The sequence below is a fragment of the Mus caroli genome, chromosome 5, assembly GCF_900094665.2.
Source record: "Mus caroli chromosome 5, CAROLI_EIJ_v1.1, whole genome shotgun sequence".
Taxonomy (NCBI): Eukaryota; Metazoa; Chordata; class Mammalia; order Rodentia; family Muridae; genus Mus; species Mus caroli.
Window position 1 is genome coordinate 2,141,852 of NC_034574.1, and position 26,524 is coordinate 2,168,375.

General features: G+C 40.5%; 1 protein-coding gene across 8 annotated transcripts in view; it reads right to left on the minus strand.

Moving 5' to 3' along the window:
• Cdk14 (cyclin dependent kinase 14) overlaps positions 1 to 26,524 on the minus strand; it is a 574,714-nt gene that overhangs the window by 428,151 nt on the left and 120,039 nt on the right. For 7 of the 8 annotated variants that reach the window (XM_021162869.2, XM_029477257.1, XM_029477253.1 and 4 more), the window contains one exon: positions 17,329 to 17,574. In XM_021162869.2, coding sequence (XP_021018528.1) covers positions 17,329 to 17,574 — 246 coding nt within the window. Of the gene's footprint in view, positions 1 to 17,328; positions 17,575 to 19,025; positions 19,203 to 26,524 lie in introns of those variants that run through there. The other variant, XM_029477255.1, reaches the window with a different exon arrangement.

Sequence of the window (26,524 nt, forward strand, 5' to 3'; positions counted from 1 at the left end):
ATGGGTGGGTAGGGAAGTGGGGGGCGCTATGGGGGACTTTTGGGATAGCATTGGAAATGTAATTGAGGAAAATATGTAATAAAAAAAAATTAAACATGAAAAATCATCTAATCAATAAATAGGTAAATAAATACAAATGGCCAATAAGTATTTAGAAACTGTTCAACATCCTTAGCTTTCAGGAAAAGCAAATTAAAGCAATGCTGACATGCCGTCTCACCCTAGGGAAAATGCCTAATACATGAAAGACAAAAAATGCTGACAAGAATATGAGATCAAGTGACCTTACACACTGCTGGTAGCAGTGTAACCTAATAACCTTACTATGGAAATAATGAACTCACAATTCATATACTCAACCCACCAACATCACCATCAACAGATTAACTTGATAAAACTCTGGTTCGTAACACAATGAATTTTTATTCAGTCATAAAGAAGCTGAAAATCATAGCATCTTCAGGAAAACTGATAGAGATTACCATTAATATCATTCTTTAAATGGTATACAAATAACAATAACGTAAGCAACACAACCCAGACTCAAAAATACAAGAATGATGGTTTCTCTCATATATGGACATGCATATTTGTGTATGTATGTATGTGTGTGTGTGTGTGTGTGTGTGTGTGTGTGTAAACCTATGTATAAAACATATACAGCATCATGAAAGTAGAAGAGAGCCTATGATGAGGGAGAAGATGATAAATTGGGGAAGACAAAAAGGAGGAAAAATACTATAGCACATATTTTTCCTCATATGCAGAATCTAGATTTGGTTATTCACACCCACCAGGAAAGGAGAGGGGAGACCACACACACACACACACATACACAGAAAAATTTATACATTGAGATTACAGGACAGAGTGGTAGGGAAGTTGACTAAAAGAAAGCACAATGATCCAAATAATGAAATGTCACAATGACATCCATTATGACATCCTGTATGCCAATGGTAACAATGGATTTTAAAGGAAAGCAACAAACATATTCTCTAGTCTCCTCTCTACTCCAAGTGTGACACTGTAACTAAAAATACATTTTTTAAAAACTAACAATTCATGACCACAAAAAAAGAAATTATCTAATCAGACATTTTGAGGAATCTTGAAAAATTATGAATAAATTTTTGGAGAAAAGTCCCAAAATTAATAAGAAAATAATTAGATTAAAATAGCAGAAACCTTGAAGTATATACCAGACTGGTCAACACAAGAAGAACACTAAGTCTTCCTAAGAAAGATAAAATGAGACAATGTTATAAAAACAGGAAAGACAGGTGAGAGTGTGGCCTTCAGGCTACAAGTACAAAGACTCAGTTAGCCAGCATCTATAGAAAGGGCAATGTAGGAAAGTATTCAGAACCCTTAGTCATCAGGAAAATGCAATTATGTCTAATGCTATAACCATGACTTTTTAGTTAAAATAAAATGACATCATGGCCTTTTGATGCCATCAACAGAAACAAGTGACAGAAATATAATAAGCTGATGGTGGTTCTCAACTGAAAACAGGATTACAAATTCTAAACTCACAAATCAATTCACACAATCATGAAAGATGAATGAAAAAAAAGCTTAGAGTTTAATGGTGAGAGGAGCTAAAACTCTGCAAACAGAGGTAACAGTGCAAAGGCAGGAATGGCTTTGACGTTATTGCATGATCAATATTGAAGCAGTATAATAAAACATTTCATGGGTATTGAGTGGGAGAAAACATATAGTTGAAACAGGAATAAACTCAGGTTTAAACAAAATTCTCCTCAGAACTTTCAAGGAAAGACAGACTGTTTCTGCATAGAAATGCAAAAGGAGAGACTGCAACTTTGAGCACCTGAGTCAAATATACTAGGGAATTAAATTCCACGGCACTTCAACATCAGGCCTGGCTGGAATAGGGGAAGAAGGGCAAGAAAACAAGGAGAAGAGACAATCACGTTAAGACTTCTTGAAGTATGCAGAACAGAGAGTAGACACTAATTAACTCCAAAGTCACAAATTTTTCTTACATCTTCAAAAACCTTTGCTACATTTTTAAAAGTTAGATGTATATGTCTTAAATAGAGGAATGAAAGGAAAATCCAAGGAAAGAAGTAAGAAGGTAAAGAGGGAAGTTAGAGAAGAGATTCTCAATTAAAAAAAAATGCATTCTAAGTAAATTGTCATATAAGGAGAAAGTTAAGCTCAACCATATCAAACATTACAATAAACATAAATGGACCACCTTTGGCAGATTAAAGTTCACAGACTTGTGCAGTGTGAGGACTCAACAGTATATGGTCAAGAAGATTCAAAAACACAATAAGACAATATCTGAAAATAAAGGAAGGAAATCCCTCAAGTGTTGGTGTTTATAATGGAGTTGTATAGTCTGTCTGTGTGCACCTGAACATTATTAAGACTGGAAATCAACCGCCTGCAAGTAAGCTTTCAACTTGCTTCCTTAACAAGAGCTCATTCTGTTCAATCAGACAAAACCAGATTGGCTACATGTAACGAAATATTTCGTTTGTTTGTTTGTTTTGTTGTTGTTGAATGTTAACAAATTGTGTTGTGGAAACTGCTTATCCAAGCAATGAAATTAAATCCCCACTTCTCACCTTGTACAAAAATCAATTTAAAACACATCAAAAACTTTCATTTGAAACTTGAAATGTTTACAATGCTAAGAAAAAAACACTTCAAGATAGAGGCGGATGCGGGAACTTTTTTAATTGGATGCCAGTAACTTAGGAAATAACACCAAAACTCAGCAGTTTGAACGACATTACATGTAAAACACTCTGCAAGCAAAGAAAACAATCAGCAGAATGAACAGACAGCCTGCAGAATGGGGGAAACTGTCATCTACTCCAATCACAGAGTTCCAGCCTCGTATATGTAAAGAACTGCAAAAATTAATCACCGAAATGTTATCAGTTAATAAACAGGACAAAGAACCACAGCCCTGTTTCCCAGATATTGTGAATAAAGTTTCCCAAACACATCTGCACAAGGCCTCTGAAATAGGATGAATTACTCAGGAGTGCCCAGGAATGATATAACTAGGCTATGAGACAATTCTGTTTGCAGTGGTTTCTCCAATGGCTACATCCAGACCAACACGTGCAGTATTTGTATCCTTGACGATGGGTATTCAGACAGGGGTGACATATCATCCACAAGGACTTCAAATGTGAATTATTTGATGGTTAAGATTGTTAAATATTTTTTCAATTTTTCTATTTCTTCTTTTGAAGACTCTGTTTAGTTTCATAATCCATTTTTTTATTACATGGTTCCTTTTCTTGAAGTATAGTTTTGTGGGTTGTTGTTGTTGTTGTTGTTACTAGCCCTCTATCTGGCAAATGTTTATTTTCCTCTGTTCTGTAAGCCATCTCTTCACTCAATCAACAGTTTCCTCTATTCTACAGAAGCTTTTTAGTTTCATGAAATCCATTGTGTGGACTGCTGGTCTCATTTCCTAAAGTACCAGGGTCAGAATATCCTTACCTCTGCCTATATGTTGAAGTGTAGTCCCTACTTTTTTCGCTAGCAGTTTCAAGGTATTGGGTCATATCCAGAGGTCTTTGATCCATTTGTAGAGTCTCATTCAGGGTCAGTGTCTTAGTCAGGGTTTCTATTCCTGCACAAACATCATGACCAAGAAGCAGTTGGGGAGGAAAGGGTTTATTCAGCTTACATTTTTATATTGCTGTTCATCACTGAAGGAAGTCAGAACTGGAATTCAGGCAGGTCAGGAAGCAGGAGCTGATGCAGAAGCCATGGAGGGATGTTCTTTACTGGCTTGCTTCCCCTGGCTTGCTCAACCTGCTCTCTTATAGAACCCAAGACTACCAGCCCAGAGATGGTCCCACCCACAAGGGGCCTTTCCCCCTTGATCACTAATTGAGAAAATGCCTTACAGTTGTATCTCATGGAGGCATTTCCTCAACTGAAGCTCCTTTCTCTGTGATAACTCCAGCTGTGTCAAGTTGACACAAAACTAGCCAGTACAGTCAGATATAAAGACTTAGTTTCATTCTTTACATATTGCTATCCAGTGTTCCCTGCACCACTTGTTAGTGAGGTTCATCAACAGATGAATGGGTACAGAAAATAGAGTATACATACAAAACGGAATTCTATAAACAAAAATTCTATAAACAGAAATGAAATGATGGCATTGCAGGAAAGTTGGTGGAGCTTGAAAGTGTTATACTGAGGGAAGTGACCAGGGTCCAGAAGGACAGACACGGCATGTTCTCTCCCACGTGAGCTGCCTAGCTTCTGCTCCTCAGTTTCATGTGTTTAATGTGGAGCACCCCCAGAAACCAGAAATCTAGAAAGGAGACACTGGACAGGGACAGTAGCAAATTAGCACATCAATGAATGTGGAAAGGGTGGGAAACTGGGGGCAGAGGAGTTCAAACAGGGAGCAGTTGGGAGACAAGAGGGTGGGAGAAGGAAGAATCCGAGCAACGGGAGTATGAATCTAGCTCTGAAGGGTCTACTAGTGACAGCAACAGGACTGATAGCGACAGTGATGTCTGTAGTCAGATGTCCCACTGGAGTTTGAGGTGCAGTAGCCCGCCTGAACCATCAGCCCCTCCGTTGCCTTCTCCTCCCCCATATAAAGATGAAGGAGACAAAAGGGGAAAGCATAGTCATCATGCAAAAGTCTGGAAAAATGTGCCCGCCGTTGCAGGGGCCTTCCCAGTATTTCAGGACCAACAGGAGCAACGGTATCATGAACCCCTGGAGTGGAAGGTTGTACAAAGATTGAAGGAGTCAGTTTCGACTTATGGGGTCCAGGCTGCCTTTATAAAATCTCAAACATGCGTTTAAACTCTGATAAAGGCAGTAAGAGTTAAGGTTAGGTACTTTTAGAGCAATTTCCTCAAAGATAAAATATTGCAACCTGCAGGAAAGCTCCTGAAGAGTCAGTAGTAGAAACTTGAGCCATTAAAGGAGAATGCTTTAAATGAAAGAAAAAGAGAAAAGATGGTCTTATATAGTGGATGGGAGGACTAGCCAATATTATTAGAAGGAAAACAACACTATTAACGGGACCATTGTTTTGTGTAAGATAAAAACTTTTAAAGTTCTTAAGTATGCATATGGATGCTCTATGTAAATATGTTACAAATTTATGTCTATAAAATCTGTATTTCAGTAAGCATTGGAAAGATATGGAAAAGACATTTAGTGAACAGGCAGGGAACAGAAGGCAGTGTGGTATGGGGGTATAGAACAGAATATAGCTGTTTGAGTAAAAGGTTTTCTTTATGTACTTCTGTGTTTTGAAAGTAATAAGGTGTTCACAAAAATAAGATCATGGTTTCCTCCCCCAGAGGTGAGTCTGCCATTTCCCCTGGAGATAGAGTTGCTCAAATTTTGCTTTTGCCTAGTCGCTATGTTAGCTTCTCTTCAAGGGGACTGAAAAGAGGAAATTGGGATTTTGGCTCCACTGGAATACAAATCTGAAAGCTGGTATCCTTATGGTTAACCAAAGAGTGGATTGGTTGCAGGAACAGATGAATATTTTAGAACAGTTAGTATTTGCTTCCTGCATTACTCATATGTCAGGAATGTGTGTAACCTCTGTTCAGTATCAGAATTTTTCCAGAGCTGCAAATCTGTCACGTGCAATTGGTGCGATGCACCTAGGAAATTGGAGTCATAATCTCAACACAAAGATGAAGGAATTGTGAGCATCAATTATTGCCATGAACAACACCCGTCTGGAGATTGCAACTGCAAGGCCATGGATGGAGATAATCCAGGGAACTGTGGGACTCTTAAAAAATTGGGGAGGGATGGCCTTTTGAGCGCTCCTGCTGACTGTTGTGTGTGGAGGAATGCTTTGGTGGATGGCATGTATGCGAAGGCAGCACAGGGCTGATAAACGAGCCTTAGTGCAGGCTATGGCAGTCCTAGAAGCAGGAACATCCCTCCAATGGTGGTAATCAATGACGGGTAAGACTACCTCATGTGCACATACCAACCTAAGACAGGATGGCAAAACTGAGTTCACTACTCCCATGATGAGTAAGGATGTGGCATGGATGGGGGCAACCTAAGACAGATGCTGATCCCAGAGCTACTAATTAAACAAAAAGAGGAAGATGCGGGAAGCGCGTGCGGCCGCATGGGCCAAGATGTTTACTACCTTGCCCCAGCATTCGCAGTGAGGCTGCATGCATGGGCTGCCTGCCAGGCTGGACTGTTCCTCATGATCTGGACCTGTCAGCCTGAGCCTGGACCTGAGCTCGTGCCTGGAGCATGTGAATTCTGATTGGATGAGGTGGGGGTGGAGCTAGATGAGGTCAGTCGGTTGCGAGTATAGGAGTTTGGTTGTTGTTTAGCCCTTGCCCTGAGTAGAAGCGAGCTGTTGTAAGAGAAGCTGTTGTAAGTGAGGTAGTGTAAGAAAAGCTGCAAGAAGGATGGAGGAAGAAGAAGCTGTTGGGGAAGAAAGCTGTATCATTGTATATATGTTCCTCATTTCTTCATGTTCATCAGTCATTGGATATCTATGTTATTGTGTTTTCTTGCTATTGGAAAAAAAGCCACAAGTAAAGAAGTTGCTGTGTGAACCCGCCTTGGTGTCTGTGTCGTTCATGTCTCAGCCGGAGTGGAGATGACTGTGACAATGGTATCTGGTTGTACCCACTGGTGAGCTCGCCTGTCTCTATAGTTTCACATCCAGGTTCACAGACATGCAGTTACAGTCCGCCATCAAATACAAGATGAAAAGTAATGACCATATAATAAGAGCTGTGTAGGGAAGGGGAGTGGCAGGCCCAGGTGAGGGAAATAAGAGGCAGTAACTAGAATGTGCATGTGTGTGTGTGTGTGTGTGTGTGTGTGTGTGTGTGTGTGTGTTTAAAACTGTCTAAATCCAAAATTTTATGAGAGAGAAAAGATCAATATGTATTTGTAAAGAGGTTCAACATCCTTAGTCATGAGAAAAAGGCAAATTAAAATAAGAATGGCAGTCCATCTCATACCAATCAGAATGGCTACTACCAGGGAAAGAGACATTTAATGCTAGCAAGGATATAAATTGTAAATTGGTTTACTACTAATGAAATCAGAGTGGAGGTTTCTCAAAAAAAAATAATAATAATAATGTATAAGCACGACGTGACCAAGCTGCCCTACTACAGTGGAATACATAAACATACTGAAAGCATGTTACATCCCTCTACAGAGATATTAGCATGATGAGCAAGCTCAATGTTTCTCTACTTACAATAGCAAGAAAACACAATAACATAGATATCCAATGACTGATGAACATGAAGAAATGAGGAACATATATACAATGATACGTCATACATCCAAGAAGGAAGATAAGTTGACGGATCTGGAAATTACTACATTAATGGAGTTGATCCGATCGCAAAAGACAAAACCACATACTCTTTCCTATGCAGAGCCTAGCTCCTAAGATTTAGATATGTACATTTATGTGGGTGTGAGTGCAGGTAAAGGGGATGAGACTAGAAAGGGGCTGTGAGAGGGGAAAGCGGGTTCTCAGGAAGGGTGTGGAGAGGATAATAAATTCACCACGTGACACACACAAAAGCAGACTGGCATAAGCTGTGGGAAGAGGGAGAAGAGGAAACCAGCATAATGAAACCTGTGACTTTATGTTAAATAAATAAATACATAAATAAATAAATAATAAAAGTAAGGACTCAGAACACCTAACAATAAAAAGCCATCCTTTGTTTAATCAGACCATCTCAATGTCAACTCAAGGTGTCAACTCTGTATAATTTACAAGTTTAAAGCAGACTCACTAAAAATACCAATGATGGAGGTAGGATGTAGTATCACACATCTATAATGCTAGCACTTAGGAGCCAGAAGCAGGCAGATCTCCCTGAGTTTAAAACCACCCTGGTCTACACAGAGAGATACTATCTTTCTTTTTTTTTTTTTTTTGAGGGTACTGATTATTTTTTATTAGATATTTTCTTTATTTTCTTTATATACATTTCAAATGCTATCCCGAAAGTTCCCTATATCCTCCCCCTGCCTTGCTCCCCTACCCACTCACTCCCGCTTCTTGGCCCTGGCGTTCCCCTGTACTGGGGCATATAAAGNTTGCAAGACCAAGGGGCCTCTCTTCCCAATNATGGCCGACTAGGCCATCTTNTGCTACACATGCAGCTAGAGACACGAGCTCCGGGGGTACTGTTTAGTTCATATTGTTGTTCCACCTATAGGGTTGCAGACCCCTTCAGCTCCTTGGNTGCTTTCTCTNGCTTCTCCATTGGGTGCCCTCTGTTCCATCCTACAGATGATTATGAGAATCCACTTCTGTTTTTGCCAGGCACTGACACCAAACCCAGACACTATTGCATATGACAGCAAGATTTTGCTGAGACATACTATCCAAAAAAAAAAAAAAAAAAAATCCAATGATGGTGGAAATCGAAAAGAAGTCAATTTGCCAATTGGGATGTTGACTTTTTCCAAGTGTATATGACATGGTTAGTAAATGAAGTATATGTATATACTAAAGAAGATGAGTAAGGCAAACTGTCCTTCTTATCTTTAATATTAACATAAAGAGAATTAAAATCTCAGTCTCAATTATTAAACACACATGTCTCTAGCTGCTGGCTGAGCATCTTTATAGGCAGAATGAGCATGTCAAAGACAGTAGCATAGACTGCAAGAAGCTCTTAGGATCAATTACTCCATCTGCCACAGAGCTGAACAGCATAGTAACCCATTGCTTCAACAAATCATCCAATGAGAGGACAACTCCACACAGCCACACCAAGCCCCATAGTTACATGTCGCTAAATTTTTAATGAAGTACAGACCCAAAATAGAATTCTTGTCTTCGGAGAAATCAGAAATAACTGGGGCTATACAACACTTTCAGCATCATTTACTCTAGTCTAAGTGTATAAATGGGAGAATCTCCCAGAAAGATGACTTTCCCAAAACTATCTGCTCAGTTTTAATTAAACACATTTTTCCTCAAAGCAAAACTTGTCTCTTTAATCTGTTCCCATTCAACATGCAGCGTAAGGAAAAGAAATAGCAAAATCTGGTAATTAACAATATTTTAAGAAAACAGCCTAACTAGTAACAAAGCATTGTTTGTTAGACATGGATTAATTTTTTTAGAGGTGTCCAGATGTTGCAGCCTGGGTAACATCAACAACAGAAAGGGTATCTCCCTACGCAATACATCACATCAAGACAGTGGAGACAAGGTCAGTCTCTGCGAAGGTCGCTCAGGGTCAGCCATCTCCATCCTACTGCTTCTCAGCCTGTGTTCCCTCTGTAGTGTCCCTCCCTGGGTCATAAGACCATCCCTTACATTGGATTAGGAAGAAGCCCAATGACTGTATTTTCACCCAATCGCCTCTTCCAATGGTGTCTGCAGTACTGTGGTTTAGAAATTGAACATAGAGGTTTTGGGGAGAACACAATACAGGCCACAGGAGAATACACAGACTGGTGACAGATGAATATACTTTGAATTTTAATATAGACAGGATGGGAGTTGCAGAGGAGATCCAAGTCCTTTTTTTTTCTTTTTAATGAGATTTTATTTCCATATATGTTCAATTACACACTACACTGAAGAGCTTTTTACTTTTTTTCTCTTCAAACAATATATATAAAAACCCTGTAAGATGGAATGGACATTGGCGTGCAGAGCTGCCTGACTGGTCCCGTGTGGGTTATTTTCTCCCACACTCTCAGCGCCAGGAAACAGCTTGAGCTTGTCGCACCTCACCATCACCCTCCTGAGCCCAAGTTCGAAATAGAAATTGTCAAACCTATATTAAACTTCAGTATAAAATGATCTTCAATGGAGAAATATTGTGTTCACAGTTCCTCTCTAAATCATTTTAAATCAGAGTGGAAAAGTCTTCACATTTGCTTTTGGGCTCCTTTCACAATGAATCTTAGCTGAAGAAAAAGGTAGCTGCAGGAAACACCCGTCTGCTTCTCTCGGAGCTTATCTGCTACCACATGCTAAGGAAAATACAAGGACCCCACAAACTGAACAGAGAATGGAAGTCATTTTTTCCTCTCTTGGGAGAGGCACAAATGACTGACTAAATATTGTCATCTTTCACTCTTCATAATCTTCCATGAATATGCAATTGCATTCAAATAAGACAGCAACACACACAAAAAAACTGTAGAGAGAAAATTTTTTAAATATTAAAGTTTTCATTTATAAAATAAGTTCCCTGGGCTGGATAGATGCTCAGCAGTTAAGAGCACTGACTCTTCCAAAGGTCCTGAGTTCAATTGCCAGCAACCACATGGTGGCTCATAACCATCCATAATGAGATCTGATATCCTCTTCTGGGGTATCTGAAGACAGCTTCAGTGTACTTACATATAATAAATAAATAAATCTTTAAAAAATAAAATAAAATAAATTCCCCATCTTATTCACAAGAAATAAAATCAAGCAAACAAAGAGACTAATGACATGTAGGTTTATATTTCTAACTAAATGGACTTGGATATATTAACCATTGTGGCTAAAGTATATACTATTAACACCACAATGGCAGAAAGTTAATACTTTGTTGCATTTTGCAGGAAAACAATCAGTTATTCACCCTATGGAACTGATACATAGACATTGTGGAAATGTATAATTTGCAGATCAGTCATACAGGCTTCATACGATGAATCCTGTCTAGACACAGTTCTGGTCTATGAAAGAATGGTTCTTTGGAACAGGGTATGTATGAGACAGTCTGAGCTTTGAGGATTGGAGTCTCACATGTGAGTCTCCTATTTTAAGCATGGAAATGTAGTAGTCTGATGTGCAATTACCATGTATAGAAATAAGGAATCCAAGTGCCAAGTGTTTAAAGAGGCCAAGAGTAAAATCCCCTCCTATCAAATGAACAAGACCAAGAATACTCTATAAGGAGGGCCCTATCTTTAAATTAAAAGATCAAGCATTTCATTTTCCTTTCCTCATATAACTTTATTATCTGTCCTGTTTAAGTAAGACGCCAGATCAAGCCAAGATGCAGTCGCCTGAGCACCAGCTTTGACTCTGTGACCTCAGGTGCACGAATGGGTGGAAGCAGCCTTCTGGGACAACTGTTTTCTTCTTATCGCTTCTCTGCTTAGAGTGCACGCTTGAAAGCACCATGGTGACTTGGAAATACAGACGGCTAATGTGCAATTGCTAACAGACACTCCATGGAGACATTGAATTTAATGAGATAATGTTAATACATTTTCCAAAAACAGAATAGATGTGCAAAGGACTCTCAATTGCCTGGCTCACTGGAGGGGAACATTGGTCTGGGTAATGGAAAGTGTAGGTGCTGTACCTCACTGGCCACGCTGCCACTCAGGAGGCAGGACCTTAGTGGCTCCACTTCATTTCTCAATAGAGGTAACAAATACCAAACATACTACAGGTTTGCTCATCAGCCTTTGGCCTTTATTATCTAAATTTAATCCTGATACACACATTGGGACATCGATTCTGTTATATATCCCATGTGGACATGAAGAATGTAAGGCAGGAGAAATAGCAAAACTTATCAAGCATTCTGTAGCTACTGGCAGAACTAAAATTAATGTAATTGATCAGGAATGAAAAGCTCTTTCCTTTATTACAACCGTCCTGATAAAAATAGTTCCATGGATTGATTTTTCACCCAAATGGGGGAAATATTAATTGTGTTTCGCTCTACATTAGGGCAAACTCTCATTCTTAGAAGTAGTGGTGGTTGTTTAAACTGCATCATTATAATGTGCATGAGTAGCCCTTAGTGTGCATGTGCTTGGCAATGATACATGCACAGTTCCATACCGACTGGATGGAAGATTAGTTCTCCTTCTCAGTAAGGATGAGAGGCTGTTTGCCTGAGGCTGTGGAGAACCCCTGTGTCATCAGCATTCCATACCTCCTGACAACATATCTAAGATTCACAAAAGAGAAGATCCGTGGCTTCAGTCCATGGCCACCTGACTCCTTGGTCACCTTTTAGGCTTGTGATGGCTCAGTTCCAAATGAAAGGAGCACATATCAGAAGATAGCTTTACCTCACGGCAGATGGAATTGGGGCAGAAGAAAAGAAAGGGAAAGGGAGAAAGGAAGGGAGGGGAAAGGGATAAGAAGAGCAAGGAAGGCAGAAGATGAGAGAAACAGGAAGCAGGTTGGGCAAGTCCAAACAATATCCCTTGAAGGTCACATGACCTAGTTTTCCTTGTCTAGGTCCTACCTCATGAGGCATGGGTAATGACCAAGTCTTCAGTGCACGGCCTTGGTTAGGCAGCCATGTAAGATCAGATACCACCACCAACTGCGAGGAAACCACAACTAAGAGCTGTTGCAGTATTGTGCTGCGTGGGTATTAGAGTCAGGGAGGGAAGGAAGGGCTCAGTCAGAATTCTGTAATCCCATAACAAATACTTAGATCCACACTCGCTGCCAGTCATGTTGGTTTTTCTTCGAACCCCTGAACAGACACTTATCTTTCAGTAGTTTTGCTACACTGCTAAGGCAATTCACAATTCATTAATAGACAACATAATGACAAAGCTGACCTAAATGCTGAACAAAGGTATGGATCCAAATACCAGACACGGAAGCAAGAGGACAAGGAGATTTGGTTCTGTGTGGAGATTTTTCACTCCCAACAGAAAAGAAGCAATGCCAAGAGAACATTGCCCCAGAATGGGTCTGTGAGGACTCACCCATACCTTCCTCCTCTCTCTCCAGAATTGGCACAATCTATCAGGGTAGGAAGATTTTTATAGTATGGAAAGATGTGTATCTGCAGTAGTTTGTAGAATGTATGGAGAAACTCCACCTAAATATTCAAGTTTTGAAAATAAGCTCTGTTCAGCCTCAGCAGATGCCAGCCCTAATAAATAAAATACCTTCTAACCTGAGCCACCAAGACAGTCTACCTATGGGATTCCCAACAGCTACAGCTCATAAGGGAGTACTGATAGGCTGGGCAGAAAGTAAGAGCAAAGGCAAGTGATAGATGCTCATGGTATCTGTCACAGCATTAAATACTACTGCTACTGAAGTAAGCAGGCACTCAGCAAAATGTAGGAAACAGACTATCAAATACCTTTTTAAAACATGTTGATTGTTATGATTTCATATTCTTTATAGTATGCCTGAATTTTAACATACCATGGTCTACAGTGGGGAAACTATTAGTATAGACTAGTATGGTAGCTACTGATACTAAGGTAATTTTGATTCCTGAACTTCAGCCACTGTTCCTAACATATAACAAACTGTAGCTAGAAAACGCATTCCCACATGCACACAGGCACACACACACACACACACACACACACGCATGCATGCATGTTTGAGTGCACAAGCATGATGCACACACAGGAACACACATGCACATGAAATGACGGTATGATGAAGGTTTGCAGTAGCCTTTGGTTTCTGGGTTTTTTTGAGTTGTGTTTTGATTTTGTGCAGTACTAGAGACTGAACACAGGGCTTTATCCATGATGGACACATTTTTCTGCCCCTGAGTTATATCCTCATTCCAAGATGTAGCAATTAAAAACAATTTCTACTGCTTTTAATCCTACATATAAGAAACAATCATTTCCTCATTATAACAAGAGGAGTATCATCGCACTTCATCAAGTCCTACTCTTAGGGACAATCCAAATTATTTTGAAATAACGATGAGACACAGGTACAACGGAATGCTGCTGTGTCAGGGCAGAGGATACTCTCGGATTTAGCAACCACTGCTATATCATAAAATGCTTCCAAAAGAAACAGAAAGCAGTGCCAATGGGTTGCATAGGGCATGACTTCCTATGGTTGTCACAAGTATCAGATAATCTTACTAACATGGCTGTGGAGGGTGAGACAGGGTTACTCATCTTGCCACCAGATATGGACAAATGAGAAGAACATGCAATTGTGAGTAATAAAGGTTAGACACTTAACCACTGTACACTCTACTTTCTGTATTATGAGTATTCTGTGTTACATGTAATACATCATCATATGCTACATATTCATGTAAGCTTAAAATGTTCGGTAAATGTATCCATAGATACAAATGTAACCGAGGAAAACCTCTCGCTTTGTGTGTCCCTTATTATCCAATAAATCGCCAGCTATACCTCACGCCATGTCTTCATGTCACTGGCTCCTGAAGCTCCTCACTCCCTTGGACCTATTGAATCTACCGCGTACAGAGTTTACTCCAATAGTTCCTATGTAGGGTGGGAAAGTGTGCCAAAGTGTCACTTTAGAGAAGTCCTGAAAGAAAGACTAGAGACTACCTAAATACCTGAGCCTTCCCCGTGTTCTCCTGAACTCAAGGAGGAGTATGCTGATCTGAGGTACTGCCCACTGGCTTGGTTCTACTCTACCAGTTTCTCTAATTATACGATGGGTTTCAAAACCTAGCACACTAGCATCTGCCCAAATGTCATTATATTTGACCTTTTAAGGTATATTCAAGTAACTTGCAAGAACAAAAACCTTCATAAGGAGAAAGAAATACCAAGTACACCGGACAGGTGGGCCCCAGCCTTTCTTGATAAGCTTTCCCTTATTGACACTTATAAGTGAATATTCAAAGCACACAGTTTATGCTTACATTACGAGGCATGCATTGACTTCTAAAACTACATGGCTCCCAGTAGCTATAAAGTGCTTGCAGCAATCTGACCTTGTTTCCTAAGTATCATTCCCCTGGGGGATGGGGGTGGGGGTGGGGTGCTGAAATGACAGACGGGTGTTTAGAAATATGTCTGATTCTAGAACAAAGACAAAGAAAATATAATTATAAATCAAGATTATTGTTGAGAACCAGAAATTGTGAGAGTTTTTAAAATAAGGGGATGAGGGTGTGTGTGTGTGTGTGTGTGTGTGTGTGTGTGTGTGTGTGTGAGAGAGAGAGAGAGAGAGAGAGAGAGAGAGAAAGAGAGAACGATCTTTCGATCTTTAAAAATCTTGTTGCACCCACCCCTCACGCCCCGCAGCAGTTGAGAGTGTTGTCCCTGCGGTCATGAGAGGGTGAAAAGGCCCTGTCCTTAGCCAGCTGCAGCACTGAACATCTCCTGGGTAGCAAGGCAGTGCTGGCCCTGGTCTAGGAACCACAGGTGAGCCAGGCCTGAGGATGAGAGTGAGGGAAAGCTGGCACCTCCCCTCATCCACCCTGACGTAGTGTGGGTACCATTTCCCTCTGGTAGTAAGGAGAGCTGGCCCAGAGGGCTTGAAAGCTGACCCTGCCTCCTGCTGATAAGTGGCCTAGCCAGAGCCATGCTGGAGAGTTCACATTGGTGGTGCAGGTAAGGGCTAGCTGGTGTGCTAACCAGCTCTGCTACCACCTAGGCACAGATCCAGACCTCTAAGTTGTCCCACCCTAACTCATCCATCTGTGAATGGTTGGGCCATGTGAAAGGTCCAGTCCTGCTTCTCAATGCTGCAGGATCTCCATGACACAGGGCAACAACAGGATGACTGGGAAGTGTCCTGATGATGCCTTGAACCAGACCAATGACTCAATTGCAACAGACATTTGCAAGTAAAGATATGTAGACAGAGTGGTATACTGTGGGACACACCGTGACATACTACAGCTTCCACAGTGAGATGTTTTCTATGCTTTGCTTTGTTGTTGGTGGTGGTTCTTCTGTTTGTGTGGATTTGGGGGGTGGTTTGAAAGGGCAAGAAGGCAGATATGAGAGGGGCTGGAGATGGGTGGGACTGGGGTGCATGATGTAAAACTCACACGCACACACAAAAAGAAACACTAAAAAGTTAGAAATAATGAGCATTTCTAAAAGCTTGTTGCATTTACAGGAACAATTAGAGCCAAAAACAAAGGAGAATTAGGCCCTCTCACTCTAACTAGGAATCCCAAATAACATGCAGGGGAGTTTGTCACTTGATGTGGACTCAGACAGTACCTTTTAGTGTATTACAATATCTGGTATGATAATTTCTACAAACCAATCATAGATCAACATACAGGATAACAGGATACCACATAGTAACTACATACAATTCTCAACGTGGTAGGATCTTGATTGATCTCAACAATTCTCAATTTCTTCTACATAATACTAAAATGGAGCTTTTCTGAGAAGTTAACCGCAGAGCTCTGACCCAAGCAAATTCTACCTTGTAGTTATACAAAAAGATTGCAGGAAAGGACTGGGGGCACCACCCAAGTTTCAGAAGTGTCCTAGTCACCTTTGTTTACTTGACCTGTATTAACACTGGTGCTGTTCAGTAGCACAGAGCTAAGTGGACCTGAAGCACAGGCACCACTGAAGCAGCTCAGGGGCTTTGCGGCTTATGCTTTCGTGAAAACTTTGAACTCAAAGGACATGTGTTCTTAGCAAGATAACAGAAACCAAGTTCCCTTAACATTCCCCTCTCGGTTTTAAAATCCTTGGGCATCCATGTCAAAAGATTATTAAGTTCTGGTTAAATTTGAAAATTATTCCATTTCAAAAGATCGCGGTATACTTTTACAGTGCTAAGCACCTTGAAAGTATGAGCTTTGATTGCAGTTTTGTAAGTGAAAAGCAGCAAGTGACTTGAAACTGGATGCCTCTTCCATAAAGAGAATGTTGAAAATGTCCCCACCCCACTGGTACAGACAGAGGTGACACCTGTAGAGGGCAATGAGCTCATCTGTTTGCTGTCCTGATGAGTCAGATCAGTGCCTGGCCACTGACAGCCCTGAGTTGGGACTCCCAGCTTCTAGAATGAGGAAATGGGAATTTCTATTTTTGAAGGGACCCCAAGGATTCTATTACAGAAAACTAAGGCACCTTGGTCAAAAGGCAAGAATTGTCTTGGTTTAGAGCTTAGGATTTCCTAAAAATGAAGGACTTTCCCTTTGAGGATCAGTGCGTTGCTGTTAAATTCCAAACTATTTACATTCCAAACAAACCGTGAGACTCTCATTCATTCTTGAAGTGAGACAACATACATTCTTGAAGTGAAATGCTTTGTGAGTCCGATTTAAAAACTTCTCACAAGAACAGAAAAGTTTTGAAACATCTCTAAGAGACTGTAGTCAAGAGATTTTAATGATAAATTGGTCTAACTCCAAAACAATATATTTTTTAAGAAGATAAAGGTGTTTTGCAAAAATAAGCTAAATTCGTTCATTCATTTGCTTGCTGGGTACTCTTAACTCAAGAGTCTGTCTGCTTATAGCTTTCTCTCTTCCAAAATACTCAACCTCCCAGGGAGAGAGTGCATAAAACCTCACTGAGAACACCACCTGCAGTCCTCTGCTCAGTGGGCAGCCCTGATGAAGGCCAGTCCTTCTGTTGACTCCCTGATGCTGTACTTACCGAGCTGGGGCTGGAGTGCCGCCTAACTTTAGGTGACTCTTTGCCAGCAGAGGAGGATTTAAAGTTAATGCAGGCATTGTTCTCAGAATGGACCCTTTTGACTTGGTTGGCTGGTTTCTCAAATGGGTCAAAAGTGCTCTGCGTCCTCTGAACCCTGACTTTTTTATCTTCAGGAATTGTGTCCAGGTGCTTGATCACAGAATCCATTCCCTGGCAGTTCCGGGTAGACATCTTTGTGACACATATCTGGAAAATAAAAGAAATGAGTTGAGGACTCTTCACTGAAACATCGCTATCACTAAACATGCTATTTTTTTATTCCAGTGTTCATTTCAATTTCAAGAAATACCAAAAAGCCCACAATATTATTCTGCATAAGCTCACTGAGTGACCACTTCAATTCAAGAAAAGGAAAGGTACCTATCTCACAGCACACAAAGGAAAACACGCCACAGGCCACGTGTCCTACAAGGTTCTTGACTGTGCCAGAGTCTTCATCTGATGGCAAGTGCATATTTCTAGATCATCGAAGGAGTGAATAACCTGACTTCATAAACAGCAACAAAACACACACACACAAAGAAAACAAAAAACAAAAAACCCACCCACAGTTATCCTGGCTCAGAGGGGCACCTACTGAGGGACCTAGGAGTTGAGGGAAGTTACAGAAGCTAATGGACTAAAGGTGTTACTCTGTTGCAAAGATTTATGTCTGAAGAGAGGTTGAAAATCTGTCCCATCTTGACTTCATGTCTAAATTGGAATGAAATAGTAGTTAGGTAATAAATAATGAGGATGGATGTGGGTTTTTCTCTTGAACTTCAAAGCTAGCAAATTATACTATCAGTGGAAGACCCCTGGTGACAGTCAGTTCAAGGCTGTTTACCTTAAAGCACTGGGCCCCTGATTCTCCCCCAGCAGCCAGGGTCCCTCTCTCAGTACTCAGCCCACTCCCTCACACAGTTTACTTTAGTCCTTTGGGGTTCTGCCCCCATTTACCATGCTGTATTCTAACTCTTGCATGTTCTCTGTCCTCTCGAAATTCTGGAGTTTGCTTGCAACCTCTAGCTTTCCGTGAGGGAGGTATCCCACCTTTGATCTTAGGAGACCCTAAGGCCATGTGGAAAGCCTTGGTGGTCTTCACCCGAACTTTATTGTGAGGTGGCAGAAGCTTTAGTAAACAGGGCCCAGCAGAAGGAAGTTAGGCCATTGGCTTTGTGCATTTCCTTAACTTTAGGATTCTGGCACATTCTCTGCACTCCCTTCTTTCTCTCTATCTCTCTCCCCATCCCCTCTGTTTCTCTCTCTAGCTTGCCACAGCTTTCACTGGGATTCACAGCAGCCATAGCATGAGCAGCTCTGCTCTACGCTGCACCTTGACTGGGGTGTCCTGCTTTACCTCAGGCTCCCAGACAACATTCAAGCTCAAGTGTGGAGAGTTATGGTGGACACAGAGGAATCTCTCCTGGTTACAGGGAATCTCGGGCATTGGATCACAGCCACAGAAAACTCACACGCTAAGTTCACAATTCTCTATAAAGAAACTACCATCTTGAATTAAATTGCTTTCAGTTTTTCCCTAATTAAACAGTTTCTGCATCACTAGATGCTAACAACTAAGGAAAACGAGAAAACATTTAATAAACGCTCATAAGGTTAAAGCATGCAGGCTGATTCCATTGAAAGAGCAAATGTACCTCATACATTCTTGGTGCCCAGAGAACCTAGAAGGTGGTGTTGGAGCCCCTGGAACTGGAGCTACAAACTTGTAAGCTGCCAAGTGGATGCTGAGAACAGAGTACAGGCCCTCTGAAAGAGCAGCAAGTGCTCTTACATGCTGAGTCTTCTCTCCAGCATCTAAGATTCAACTATTCTTTACCCAGGTTCTAGGAAGCAAGGACCATACCAAGTTATTGCATCCTTCTCCCATAATGCCTTGCTCAGTCTTCTTATAATAAATCATATACAAAAAGATTCATCCAAATAATTAGTTATCCTATGTTTGATACAAAAGAGCAGAGGCTCTGAGACATTCATTCAAAAGCTACTATGTAAAAAAGCACAATGCTGACACTAAAATATAGTACATATGCTCATGAAGAGCTATCACCAAGGCTCTTTAGCTGAAGCTCATTGCAATAGGTGGATTCTAAAACAGCACCTACTATCTCCTGACTTACAATGGTCCACTCCCTATCCTGTGCAATTATGAAGTGATACTATATAACTATATTATTCTATGTGTAAACAAGAGATTACCTGGTGGAATAAACAAAACTAAGAGGTCCCTGTGAAACCAGGAAAAACAAGTCAGTAAGGTGTGGGCTGACTAGTCAGAAAGACACCAGTGGTAATCCTTATGAAGGCATAAGGTGCAACATGGCCTCTGCCTGACAACCATCAGAAAACCGGGGGCCACACAACTGCATACTCAGTAAAAGTAGCTCTGTGTACATGTTAGAAGACTTGGAGCTCCAGGTGAGAACCACCAACATGATTTCAGCCTGGAAAGATCTCGGCAAAGAAACCCTATGACACGCCCAGCCTTTCAGCCTATTGAAACTGAATAAGCCTGTGTCTTTGTGGTAACACTTTACCTGAGAGTAGAAACCTACTATGCACATTTTGAACCACTGTTGATACCTAAACAGGACTTAAAAAAACAAAAACAGAAAACCCACCACTACCACCATCACCACCACCACCACCAACAACAACAACAACAACAACAACAACAAAGCACTGCTGCATATATTACTAATAAACCCAGGACAAGAGAAGCAATGGTTATCCGGATTGCTGTGGGTATTCATGTATAAGTGCCATCCAGCACAACTTTAGAACAGCATGAGTACTCTAAAGCTCAGGAGCAAGTTTCTCCACGGAACCAAGCTTCTGGACAAGTTTTCTGGTCTCCGGTGCAGCCAGGATGCCATGAACATGTATCAACTTCTTTGTGCAGGAGTTTACGTCAAGGAAAGAAATCTATACGGAGTTTTCCACGTAAGTCAACGTAAACTCTTCTAGAAGGGTGTCGTGTGTCCAGTATTAGGGACACGAGTCGTAACTGTGATCTGCCCATCTCTGTTAACGCTGACTACAGCAGAAAGTTGAGCTCAGGTCTTCATGAAACACCTGGAGTCAGCTCTGCTGCCCTAGCACACCCATCTGACAGTTCTCCTAGAGACCCTACATTTTAAAAAGCTCTGGTTCAGAAAAGGACCCAGCAAGGTGAAAATAAGAACAGTATCCAGTCCTTGGTGGAAGCTGTAGTTTCTAGCCACTCTTAGCATAAAATCATTGAGTGAATAAAGTAGACCCATCGGTCGCAGGGGCCCCTGAAGACAAATTACATGCAGGTGTTACTCTTCTGCAAGCAAGCGTAGCTTCCAGTGAATCTCTCTACAACCTGTTACCGAGTCCCTAACAAAGGAGATTGCTCTAGCCAATAAATAGTAACCCATTCACCCATCTTCAGCTTTCATAGCCAACCCCACTGGATGCCTGGATTCTGGCTGATGTCAGGCCTCCCACTGGAAAATATAAATAGATTCCAGCTCACAAGATATAAGTGCCAAGGGGAGGCTGGAGAAAAGAATCAAAGAAAAAGAGATAGAGGCTAGGAAACCTCCAGCTATTAACTAGAAAGCTAGGATCCTTTTTAAAATATCAGGGAAAATGTTAGCAAGAGAATTGGCCTAACAGAGCTCCCACTGACAAAACTGTGGTTGCTTATTCAACCATCAAAAAGAAACATAATATTGTGTTTAAATCGAATGAGTTACTTTAAAAAATGAGTTAAATATGATTTTCAATGATAAAAGCTACTAAAGGAAGAATAGCAATTACAGTAGAAAAAAATAAATGAAATACAATATACCTGGTCTTAACGCAGAGAATGCTGAACAGCTAATAGGCTAGACTAAGTAGGTTAGACCAAGTAGGAAGCTCACTGAAGACATGGGTGGCTGCTCAAGGCCTGGAGTGGGGGTGGGGGGCTGCTGAGTGGAATCAATATAGACATGGTCAGCTGCAGGAACAACAGGCTAGGGCAATACAACAGTGCAGTATGCTGAAAGATAGATAATGTTCCCCAAATGGCATATTACAAAATGCACATCTGATGGACAGATTGCAAAAAGAAATGACCATTGGCAGAAGGAAGTTTTTAAAATAATTTAACTTTTAACAGCATATATGAAGTAACCCCTAAAAGAGGAAAGTCGGTTTGACTGCCACCCCATGACTCAAGTCTGACTCACTTTTTAGACAAGGCAACCAAGACACCAAATGATCAACAACTAAGCTTCTATTGTGAGACTGTAAAGATAGCATAATACCAAGAACACATAAGAAAGAACTATTATTAAATTTCCTGGGGAGGCAAGGTAAGTTAGTAGATCTATAACGCTTAGGAAGGCTTTAAAAAATAAAATTAATCCAACTTATAATGTTGGTGTCTTAGAACAGGGCACACATAGATGCAGAAATATAACTTGCAGCAATCATGTTTATTTAGAGTATTTGAAATATGTTAGAATCATGGAAATTACTCTGTGAAAGTAGGGCAATTTGACTAAGTCAGTAATCAGAGATTAAATACTGAGAAAGAAAATTAAATTTAAATATTTAAAGATTTATATGTAAGACTGTGTGAGTTCGAGAGAGACAGAGACAGAGCATATGTACAAGAGAAAGAGTCTATCTATGTGTATGGGTACCAGCAGAGGCCGGAGGAGGGGGTCAGACAACTCAGAGCTAGTTACAGGTGGTTCTGAGCCTCCTAATATCACCTCCAAATGCTGGTCCTCACAAACGCAAGAGCAATGTGCACTCTTAACCATTGGGACATTTCTCCAACCCCCAAATTAATTTTAACTGATTTTATTCACTACACATATTTTTAAGAGTATGAACACTGGGTCATGTACAAAGTGTACAAGCAAAAATGGCTCCAAACACAGGAGACTTAGAGCATTTTGTAGATCATCAGTTTCTACCATCTGTTACATAGACTTTGTCGGTCGAATGAAAAGCCTTCTTCTCAAGGAAGCCACAACTATGCTAAAAAGTTACCTCTCTCCAGAGGCCTTAAAACAAGCTTTGTGACGAATCCCTTCAATGACTATTGTATTTTGTATACATATACTACAAAGATTCCTTTTAATTAACCATCTCAATAATCTACCTCTCCCATAGAATGATGGATGGCTCGGCCTTATATTCATTCTACAGCTGCCCCCAAAACCAGTTTGTCCTCAACAGTCCTCTTGAATCTAGATCTTTGCTGACAAACCCATGCAGCACAAGCGGCTTCAGTAGTTTAAAAATGGTCTTCTAAAATCGTAGGGCCAGGAAGAAAATATCTGGGCACATGCGCCCAAGGCCAATCACAGTAAACAGACACACGGTCACCCCATGTGAAAGCAAGGCATGCCAACACCAATGGGATCGAAGGGGATATCTTCCCCAGCTGCGGGTTTTCACACTTCATTTAAAAACAGAAGCGACAAGAGTTATATAAGCAGGCCTGCCTTGTGGTGCTCAAAAACACTTAAAGAGAATAAATCATCACAAATACCAGAATAAACTGCTTTTTTCTTCCAATGAAGTCAACAGAAGTTAAAATGTTGATGTAGGTGAGAGATGAAAACACAGAGACAGATTCATCTGAATAAGACTGGCCCACTTACCTTTTTTTTTTTCTATTTGTTCTTTGAGAATTTCATATAGCATATTTTATAAAATTCTTTCCCACCCTTCAGTGCCCCCCCCCCGCAGCTCCTCCCTCCTTCCCTTACCACTGACTTCATGTTCCTTCTCTCTAATACAACAAACACAAAAAGCAAAACGTCCTCACTAAAGAGTCAGCATCCAATTTATGTTGGTTAACTGCTCCTTAGCATGATGTGTGGCTAATACCTCCAACATCACTCCACTAACGATAACTGATTTTCCTTCTCCTAACAGCTATCTTTTGCAAATGGCTTCTTGGTTTGGGATGGGGCTTCCCCTCCTTCATGTAGGGATTTTGTCTGGCTTGAGCTTGTGAAGGTCTTGGGCATGTTGTCACAATTTCTATGCATTCACATGTTCATTTGCTCTGTTGTACCTAGAAAAGACTGTTTCCTTTAAAATCATCTATTACCACCTCTAACTCTTATAACCTTTCCACTGCCACCCCTTCTATGTAGATCCCTGACCCTTGAAGGGAAGACTGTGATAGAGACATCCATTCAGGGCTGAACACTCCAAAGTCTCTCATGTTCTGCACATGCTATCGAGATGTGCTGCTCTCCACTATAAGAAGCAGCAGCTCCGATGAGGGTTGAGCGATGCATTGTTTTATGGGTATCATTGGAAGAGGTTTTACTGCTATGTTAATTTTTCAAAATAATAGTAGGCCTTCACTGGGGCTGGATCCATGAATTGCTTGGTTCCAGGATCTTGGCCTCATTGATAGTATCAGGCATAGTTCTAGCTCATGGGGTTGGCCCCTCCATCCTTAACAGAAGTTTGCTAATTTGTTGGTAGACCCTAACTTGGTTTAAGAAGAGAAGATAATTTTAAAAAGAAAGAAAAAATAATAAAAGTCAGATAATTCAAATGGCATTAGAGGCTTCAAAAGTCAGAGTCTGACCTATGTGTTTTGCTTGCAGCTATGTAAAACCTAGACAACTGTCTATTGATGCCTCAGCAATGGATGTGAAAGAGCACAGCTTAATTCGGTTAAGCCGGGCATGAATTTGCAGTGAATTCATTCAGGTTGAAAATTGTCCCTTTGAATCAGCCATTTCCTGGTGATGGGCATGTCTCTAAGATCCCAGAGTGGCCTTTGCTACTTGCTTATCCCACACTCACGGTAGAAGGCAGCTACCAGAAAAGAATGGCTGTTAAAGACACCAAGTTGACTCATGTCAAATACACCCCACACGTCCAGCAGTGGCTAGGTCACGGTCTTCTGATGCTCATGAACAGGGTATCTACCGCAGGACCAGTGCAAATCATGGGAGAAGCACAATGATGACAATATCACACACTACTTGTAGCTATTTCTGTTTTGTTTTGTTTGTCCGTTGTATGTCATGCCTGTGGAAGACTAAGAATTTTCTCCTACTCAACAACTACTCTCAAAATCACTGCTAATAAAAATCACCCCGTCATTTACAAGTTTTATGCAGTGTTCCCTCTCCCCAAAATACTTATTTTTTTCTAAATTATAAAGCAAAACAATTCTACCTTTAAGGGAATTTCAACAAGAAAAAGATAGATAGGCACAGAATTGTGAAGAATAAAAGGGATTTATAACTCTGCTGGAATAATACCCCTGAGTGCCACCTTTGCTATTTTAACCTGCTGGGTTGAAAAGGACTGCATCCTCTCTTATTGCAGGATGTGGTTTCTCTTTTTTTCCCCAATTAGTGTGTGTTTGCAAGTCTATTTCTCTGTGCAGCCATGTAGATAAAAATGGTTCTATGAACACATGGAACAAAGATAGAGGATGTGTTAACTATATGTAGATACAATGATACATGTATGGATATTTTACTATTTAGCATCTTTTGTTTTTTGCCAAAATCAAGCTCTCTATAACACTATTAACTAAGACCCATAACTCAAAACAGCATATACAATAAGCCTCTTAAACACTCTGTGTCTCAGCCTTCTCATTTGTTAAACAGTAAACTGTTGTACTTAGCAGTTATTTTGACCTTTACTGCCTCTAGCCTGAAAATGGTCCCAGATAACAACTGGTGAGTGACTTTAAATATATCAAGTACCAGACAAACGAAACCATTTCTTTGTGTTTCCTTTCCTATGCAATTCCTCCTCAAGAATTTAGGATTCAGAAAGTGTGGAGGTGTTATACACCGTAAACACTTACTTTGGTATCTCTGGTCTCAGATTTTCATTAACTGTGAGATCACAGAATCATTTATCAGTGATAGCAGCATGAACATTCTGGCTAAGCAATCGATCAAGCAACATATGGTGCGGCAATTCACACTGTAGGCCAAACTTGGTTCTATTAAACAGTATCTCTGTCCCTACATCAATATCATTGCTGCAACCACAAATGCCCTACAAACTACATCACTTTTAGATTGTGCCTCACAGTCAATCCTAAATAACTGATGCTGTCATGTATTTACATAAACTACAATACGCTTGTTTTCCTATATTTGGTTGGAGCAACAGGAAGTCCGTCTTTGTTTTTTGTTTGGTTGTTGTCATCTTTCTCATGTGCTAATTATATCTCAGGCCCAAACTGTAAATACTTGAGTATATAAACCATGTTTTATGTCTCTTTATTGTCCTAAAAGATAAAAGTATGGCCAAGGAATAAATGCTCTGCCAATAACTACTCAATAATAAGCTTTGCCTTTAACTGAAAATAGGCTATGTGAAAAATCACCCTCAGGCACTGCATTAGAGGAGACACCCACTGAGTTGAGGTCTTTTCTGGTCAATGGAAAGCCTTTCACCAGCTATTCCTGCTCACAGAGTTCGATATCCATTAAGGTGATCCTGTTTTCAAATGCTATTTTAAATATCAATTAATTTTTGTAAATAGTAATTGCGTAAAATGATTGGTTACATTATCACATTTTCTCACACTTATTCAAACACACTCTTACCCTTCCTGCTGATCCCTTCCTCTTTGCAATATTCCCCATCTATTCTCATGTCTCTTTTTCTCCTAAATCTACATTCTCCACATGAAAGAAGAAGAAGAAGGAGTAAATGTGATGCTTGTGGTTCTGAGTATAACTTATTTCATCCACTTATGATGATCCCTATCCATTTTCCTGCAAATGGCATGACTCCATTCTTCTATGTAGCTCCCCATAAAATTCCATTCTGTATAGAACTGCAATCTTTTCATCTACTGATGCTGAGCAACAGGCTCCTCTCTTGACTCTCACAAATAGTAATGCAATAATCACAAACGTGCCTGCATCTCTCTGCAATGCTAACTTTAGATTCCCAGAAGTACATACCTAGGGATGCTGAAAGCTGGATCCCACGAAGTTGTGGCTTGTGTCTGAGGAACCTCTATACTGACTTCCATCACAGATGCACCAACCATACATAAAGACTTCCTTTTCCTTTATTTTCACCAGGATTTGTTACCATTTCGTTTCTTTGGGATAATAAAACTTGTATTTCTCTACTGACTTTTTTCCGTGGATCT